General features: G+C 34.7%; 1 protein-coding gene across 4 annotated transcripts in view; it reads right to left on the bottom strand.

Moving 5' to 3' along the window:
* Positions 1-348: 348 nt before the first annotated feature.
* ADK (adenosine kinase) overlaps positions 349-8,501 on the bottom strand; it is a 569,500-nt gene continuing 561,347 nt past the window's right edge. For 3 of the 4 annotated variants that reach the window (XM_064269749.1, XM_064269750.1, XM_064269751.1), the window contains one exon: positions 350-2,358. In XM_064269749.1, coding sequence (XP_064125819.1) covers positions 2,234-2,358 — 125 coding nt within the window. In that variant the 3' untranslated portion in view covers positions 350-2,233. Of the gene's footprint in view, positions 2,359-8,501 lie in introns of all 4 variants that reach the window. The other variant, XM_010589245.3, reaches the window with a different exon arrangement.

The following is an 8,501-nucleotide window of genomic DNA, read 5'->3' as shown; positions in this document are numbered from 1 at the left end:
GCAGTCAAATGCTTAACCATTTGTATCACCCAGGAACTCCTAGCATTACTATCAAAGCCAGCAATTCCACTTAGGTTTATACCCATGAGAACTGAAAACACATGTCCATATAAAACCTGGTACACAAATGTTCCTAGCAGCATTATTCATAAAATCAAAAAGTAGAAACAACTCAAATGTTTATAAATGGATAAACAAAACATGGCATATCCATGCAATGGAATATTTTTTGGCAATAAAAAGGAATGAAATTCTGATAGATGCTACAATGTGAATAAACTTCAAAACATTTTGCTAAGTGAAAGAAGCAAGTCACAAAAGACACAGATTAAATGATTCCCTTTTTTTTTTTTATATGAAATGTCCAGAATAAGCAAATTTATAGACAAAAAACAGATTAGAAGTTGCCAAGGGATGGGGAGACAAGAGAATTGGGAGGTACAAGGTTTTTTTTTTAGGGTGATAATTATACGTCTTTGTGACTATACTAAAAATCATTGAATTGCATACTTTAAAAAGGTGAATTTTATGATATGTGAATTACATGGAATTATATTTCAATAAAGCTGTTCCACAAAAAGAAAGAAGTACTGATACACACTACAGCATGGATGAACACTGGAAACATTATGTCCAGTGAATGAAGCCTGAAACAAAAGAGCACATATTATATCATTACATTTATATGAAATTTCTAGAAGAGGTGAATTCACAGATACGTAAATTAGTACTTTACAGGGGCTGGGGGTGGAGTGTGTGGATGGGGAGTGACTGCTAATGTATACAGGGTTTCTATATGGGGTGATGAAAATGTCCTTGAATTAGATAACGGTGATACTGCACAATTCTGTGAATATGCTAAAACCATTGACTTGTACACTTTAAAAGGGTAAATTTTATGTTATGTGAATTATAGTTCAATAATAAAAAAAAAAGCATGCTTGCATAGGAGACCTTAAAGTTTACCTAAATATAAAACAAAACAAAACAAAAAAAACCCAGGTTTTTTCTACAGTTCAAGTTCAGTTTTATAAATATTATCCTTTTTCTTCTTCAGCAACAATGATTGTAATAATAAGAACTGATGCTACTTATTAAGCACCTATATACTAGCATTGTACCAAACACTTTACAATGGGTATTCTCTCTCAAATCATTGCAATGATCTTGTAGATAGGGTTTACTGTCCCATTTTACAGATGAGGAAATTAAGGCTCAAAGAGGCTGAGTAATTTGCCCAAGGTCATAAAGGTAATTAAGTCTATTACAGAAGTTCTGTTATATCATTTCGTCTTCCTTAAGACACATATTTAGTGACTTAAAGGTCTCTAAGACTATTGAGTTATTTTTTAGAGTGTTATGCTGTTCTTCTATCCTATTTCTATCAGCAAATTAGAATCTCATTGCAGGGCCCACTATTAAATGATGATCTTTCTTCCTTAGTTTCTTGAGCACAAGACAAAGACTGAAAAACTCCTATAGGACAAGTTTTAATTTTTATTTGTATCAAATTACAGAGTACCATAAGTGAGTATAAGATTATGATTTGAATATTGCAATATAGCTGAACATTTGGCAAATTATTTAATTATCCAAAATTTATTAAATGTGCATTAAAGAGGTTATCTGGCATAACTTGGCAAGATAAATTGTTCTGTACTTTATTTAACCATTTATTGTGTGTACATGTGATACATACATACATATGCATATAGTTTATATATGTGTGTGAGATACATGTATCATACACACATACATATGTATACATACACACATACATATGTATACATACACACAGATACACTCCTAAATTAAGCATACATGTATAAAAAGCAAAAGTTTGATATGAGGATTAATTCCTTTTAAAAAATCTATTATATTATTAAATTGCATCTGCATTCAAAGCAGAAATGTAAAAAAATGGATAATTTGCTAAATACACATGAATTTACAAAGTAATTGAGAATAAAATAAAAATTTCTATTGAAATTTTATATTACCGTTGAATTGAGATTTAAGTGGTACTATCAAACTATGGAAATAAACATCATGTTCTTAGGATATTGAGAGAATAAAGATTCTACCGAGCATTACTGTATCCTCTAAATTCCGAATGTTTATTATTATAGGAGGGAGAGGTGGCGGATGATTTCCTTCTTTATTAATACGGGAATTCTCAGGAAGCGATCCAGGCAGTGTCTGTACCCCTGAGCTTAGGTTTCCTGCTTTTCCATCAGTGGAAGTCTGGCTTCTCAGGGAAGGTACAGCCAGTCCGCTTAATTATGACGCTTGCTGCATAGTGGCCAGCACGGATGCACTCGGTCAGGGGCTTGTCTGAGACCAGTTGAGACAGAAAACCTGTAATGCAAAGAAAAGAGAAGCACGTGAATATTGCATAACAGCATCAGAAATGTCAAACTGGGTCAGACCAAAAAATGGTCCAAGCCCTTATTCCATTCTTCTGTCTTGACAGTAGGGGATAATTCTCAAGGGTTAAAGAGGTATTCCCCAAATATCATGAGCTTCCCCTAGTATTTCTTCTAAAGAGCTCAAGTTAGGGTATGACAAGTTGTCATGAAGTCAATCTGGTCATTCTAAGCCTGAACTCTGATGCCTTCCCTTCATTTTGAGATTGAAATGTTGTGAGTGACAAAGAAAAATATAAGAAGGACTAGCCTTGAGTCTTTACAACTGAGAAGTTATTTATTCCTCCTTCCCTTCCCTTTGGATACCTGCTGTATTATTGTCATTCCTAACATATTGATATTTGGAGAAAATTCTATCATCTGGACATCTCTCTGAGTACAACTTTGGGAGACGAAAAGTTATGAAGCACTCTACACCTCCCCCTCATGCCCACAAGTAGCAGTGAAATAATTTCTGTAGTCAAGCATATGGACCAGCTTGACATTAAAATAAATTATGATAAGGTAGAAAACAGTGTTGAGGACTTTCGCTTCTAATTTAGATGGAAGAAAAGGGTCCATATTTACCTTTTCTCCAGAAAGATGGGAAACAAATGAAAAGAACTGTCCAATTGCTTTAGCTTACAGCCCAGCAAGAATTACCAGGCTGTAACATAGAGAGGGACAACCCAGGCAGAGCCTAAAAGTTTCACTGAGTTAAGAAGAAGGAACTGGGAGTTCATAGGCCAAAATGGACACACCTCTAGGCAGACTGACCCTGGGAAAAAAAGAGAGAAGGCACAAATGTCCAATATAGGACATGAGAGAGATGACATCACTATAGAACATATATATATATATATTATAAGAATAATAAGAGAATATCATGAGCAACTTTATGTCGATACAATCGACAATTTAGATGAAATGGACAAATTCCTTGAAAGACACAAACTATCAGGAAGAAATAGATAACTTGAATACTACTGCTTCTCATAAAAAAAAAAATTACAAGCCAAAACGATATCACTGCTGAATTCTACCAAACATTTAAGAAAGAAAAATAATAATAATTGTGTACAAACTCTTCAGAAAATTGAAAATAAGGGAATACTTCCCAACTCACACTTTGAGGCCAGCATTATTGACAACAAAACCAGTAAACTATAGACCAATATCCCTCGTGAACATAGATGAAAACATTCTAAATAAAATTTTAGCAAATCAAATCCAAAAAACCAAACCTATTGCTCTTGAGTCACTTCTGACTCACGGTGACCCTGTAGGGAAGAATAGAGCTGCCCCATAGGGTTTCTAAGGCTGTATGTCTTTACAGAAGCCGACTGCGGTATCTTTCTTTCCACGGAGTGGCTGGTGGGTTTGAACTTCTGACCTTTTGTTTGGCAGCTGAGCATTTAATCACTGTGCCACCAGGGTGCAAATAAAATTCAACAATCTATAAAAGAGATAATAAATCATGACCAAGTGGATTTATCCCAGGGGTACAGGATTGGTTAAACATACAAAATTCTATCAATTTATCACATTAGTTGAAAAAAGAAAACCATAAGATCAATCTTAAAGATGTATTAAAAGCATTTGACAAAATCCAAACAAACATTCCTGATAAAAACTCTCAGTAAACTAGGAAAAGAAGGGAACTTCCTCAACCTGATAAAGGACACATATGAAAAACACAGCTAATATCATTTATTAATGCTGAATGATGGAAGGTTTTCCCCTTAAGATCTAGAACAAGGCAAGAATGCTTCCTCTTATCACTGCTCTTCAACACTGTACTGGAGATTCTAGCCAGTGCAATAAAGCAAGAAAAAGAAATAAAAGGTATCGAAATTGGAAAAGAAGAGGTAAAAATGTCTTTATTCCAGAAGGCATGATTATCTCTCTGTGGTTCTCAGGGGAGTGGGGCAATTTTGTTCCCCAGGGAACATCTGGTAGTATCTGGAAACATTTTTGGCTGTCACACTGTTGGGGTGGGAATTTACTATTGGCCGTTAGTGGGTAGGGATGCTGCTAAACATTCTCTAATGTCAATACTACCAAGGTTGAGAAACCTTGGTATATGTAGAAAACCCTATGGAATTAAAATAGAGCTACTAGAACTAATAAATGAGTTTAGCAAAGTTGTAGAATTTAACATCAACATATAAAAACCAATTATATTTTATATTGAAACATATAGTACCATACCTAGGCACAGATATAGTAATGTATCTATGTCTATATCTAGCAGTTGTATATACTATCAATGAATACTTAGAAATTGATATTAAAAATACTATTTATCATAGCATCAAATATGTGAAATACTTAGGGACAAATCTGACAAAAGTGTAAGACCTATTCACTGAAAATGACAAAACAATGCTGAGAAAAATAAAAAAATCTAAATAAATGGAGAGATATAAAGTTTTCATAGATCATAAAATTCAATATTGTTATTACCATTCTAGAAATTTATCTATTGATTCAATGCAATACCAATCAAATTTCCAGTAGGCTTTCTGACAAAGTGATTTTAAAATTTATATGGAAATGAAAAAGACCTAGAACAGCCAAAACACAACTTCAAAAAGAAGAACAAAGCCAGAGGACTTAATTATCTCAGAACTTATTATAAAACTACAGCAATCAAGATATTGTGGTATTGGCATAAAGATAGACAGCTAGATCAAAGGAACTGAAGAGAGTCTAGAAATAAGCCTACTTATATATGGTCAGTTGAGTTTTGACAAAAGTACAAAAGCAATTCAATAAATAATCTTTTAAATAAGTGATGTTAGAACAATTGGATGTCACGCCTGAAAAAAGTGGACATCAACCCTTACCTCACGCCATATGTAAAAATTAACTTGAAAGGATTATAGACCTAAGTGAAAGAGCTAAAACTATAAAATTCTTAGAAGAAAACATAAGGCAACATCTTAGCGTCCTTGGGTTTGCCAAAGAGTTCTTAAGTAAGACAAAAAATAAAAGAAAAAATCATCTAGGCTTAGTCAAAATTAAACACTTTTGCTCTTAAAAAGACATTTAAGAAAATGAAAAAAAAAAAAAAGCAAGGTACATGCTGGGAAAAAATCTGATAAAAGACTTGAATCTAAAATTATATAAAGAACTCTTAAAACCCCCAAACAAGAAAAAAATCCAATTTAAAAAATGGGTAAAAGTGTCAAACAGGTATTTTAGCAAAGAGGTAAAGAGATGGCAAATAAGCACATGAAAATATGTTCAACATCGTTATTCATTAGAGAAATGCACACCCACTAGAATGGCTGAAATTTGAAAGACTGTCCTACTAAATCTTGGTGAGGTTGTAAATCAATTGAAACTCTCATACACTGATTGTAAGAATGTAAAATGATATATAATCCCTTTGGAAAACCATTTATAACTGTCTTAAAAAATTAAACATATACCTACCACATGACCCATTTATTCTACTTCTAGGTATTTGTTGTTGTTCTTGGTAGTTTTGTTGAGTTGGCCCTGACTTTTGGTGCCCTTAAGTATAACAGAATGAAGCACTACCTGATCCTGTGCCATTCTCACAATTGTTGTAAGTTTGATCCCATTGTTGTAGCCACTGTGTCAATCAATCTCGTGGAAGATTTCCCTCATTTTTGCTGATGCTCCACTTTACCAAATATGGTGTCCTTTTCTAGTGATTGGTCTTTCTTGATGACGTGTCCAAAGTAAGCAAGACAAAGTCTTGCCTTCTTCACTTATAAGGAGCATTCTAGCTGTACTTCCTCCAAGACTGATTTAGTTCTTCTGGCAGCCCACAGTATAGTCAATATCCTCTGCTGCCAACATCACAACTTGAACTTGTTGATTCTTTTTCTGTCTTTCTTCTTGATTGTCCAGGTTTCTCATGCATATAAGGCAATTGAAAAGACCATGGCTTGGGTGAGGCATATCTTAGTCATCAAAGTGACATCTTTGCTTTTTCACACTTTAAAGAGGTTTTTGTGGCAGATTTTCCCATTGCAAGATGTTATTTGATTTCTTGACTGCTGCTTCCATGAGCTATGATTGTTGATTCAAGTAGAATGAAACCCCTGGTAATTTTAATTTCTTCACCATTTATTATGATGTGGTATGTTTGGTCCAGTTGTGAGAATGTTCATTTTCTTTATGAACTCATATTGAAGGTTGTATAGTCTTTGACCATCATTAGTAAGTGCTTTAAGTCATCTTTACTTTCGGCAAGCAAGGTTGTGTCATCTGCATATCACAGGTTGTTAATGAGTCTTCCTCCAATCCTGATGGTATTTACCCAAGGCAAATGAAAGCATGTATCTACATGAAGACTTATAAATGAAAATTGATAGAAGCTTTATTTGTAATAGCCCCAAACTGGAAAAAACCGAAATGGGGGTGAGAAGGGACAGGAAAGTGGGATTACAAAGGGGCATGGAGTAATGGATATGATACTTTTCTTGATTATAGTGTTGGTTTTATGGGTACATACGTTCAAAATATATAAAATTGCATACTTTATGTACAGTTTATTGTATGTCAATTTCACCTCAATAAAATTGTAAAAAAAAAAGAGAGAGAGACACAGAGATAGAAAAAGAGTGTTGTAGTTATAAACTAAACAGTTCAAGGATAGAAGAATCTGGGGCTACTTTACCCCTAGGGGAAACTTGAGCTGTTGCAGCAGTACTCAAAAATTCAGAAGAACAAATGATACTGAGAAACTGTTTTGTATCCTGACTTCTGGGCCTCCCCTAAGTCCTGGGCAGCTGGGGCTGGGGGTGGTGGTGGTGAAGGTTTATTGAGAAGCTGTGGTATAATGACCTGTAGAGAGCATTATCAGAGATTTATGTCCTTCTCTTCTACCATCCTGACCACACAGGCTTTTCCCTGTTCGATTTGGGGAATGCTCTATTTCAGATAAAATAAATATTCCCAACCAAAGAATAAAATTAATTTGGTTAATAGAGCGATGCATTTTGAAGACATTTGCTTAGACTGGGAAATCACTCCCTCAAGAGGTTTAGTAAGAGTATTTTATCGCTGAGTTTTCAGGTAACAGTCAGAGGTCAATATTAACTTTCTGCCAAACTGTGAGACTAAAAATGCTAAGCCCACATGGTGAATGGAGTACATGCCAAATTCAGAGTCAGATCAGCTTACAATGGAAACACGTCTATTAGAACCTTTATAAGAAACATCTGTTTTCCTCATTGCTCCTGGTAAGATTTTTGTGAGAAAAAGAAAAGCTTATGTTTATGAAATATTTCTGTGAAGCACAAGTACCAGCATCCTCTTTCTAAGACAAGAGCTAGCTGATGAATAAAGTGAAGTACTCTGAAGAGTCATTTGCTTTGACAAGTAGAAATCCTTGATGCTGAAAAAGCTAAGACCTTTGCCCCAGATAAGTATCAGTTTTTTTATACTTTATTTTAAAAAACCTACTAAGATGAACTATAAAAACCAAACCTGTTGCTGCCGAGTTGATTCTGACTCATAGCAACTCTACAGGACGGAGTGTAACTACCCAATAGGGTTTCGAAGGAGCGCCTGGTGGATTAAAACTGCTGACCTTTTGGTTAGCAGCTATAGCTTTTAACTAATACATCACCAGGGTTTCCAAGATGAACTACAGATACTATATAATCAATTATAAGTGAAATCTTCATAAAGTAGCTGATGTGAAAATTTCTGTAAACATGAGGAATGTGCTTTTTAGTTCAATCATGTATACCAGACTAATGGGCACACCAGACCAAAAGCAAAGACAAGAAGGCAGGAAGTGACAGGAAAGCTGGACAAGTGAAAACGGGGAAGCCAGGGTGGAGATGGAGATAGTGTTGACACATTGTGGGGTTGGCAACCAATGTCACAAAACAATTTGTGTATTAATCGCTTAATGAGAAACTAATTTGCTCTGAAAACTTTCACCTAAAAAAAAAAAAAAAGCACCAAAAAAAAAAAAAAAAGGTCACGTTTAAGAGAATTAGGGTGAGATGCAACACCCTTACTCAGGTCATAGCCCTGAGCCAATGTAAGGGGAGTTTCCCTGGGGTGTGGCCTACATCATCTTTTTTCTTAACCAAAAAAAACCAA

The sequence above is a fragment of the Loxodonta africana genome, chromosome 16, assembly GCF_030014295.1.
Source record: "Loxodonta africana isolate mLoxAfr1 chromosome 16, mLoxAfr1.hap2, whole genome shotgun sequence".
Classification (NCBI taxonomy): Eukaryota; Metazoa; Chordata; class Mammalia; order Proboscidea; family Elephantidae; genus Loxodonta; species Loxodonta africana.
The sequence above is the reverse complement of the archived record's forward strand: the minus strand, read 5'-3'. Positions and strand labels throughout refer to the sequence as shown.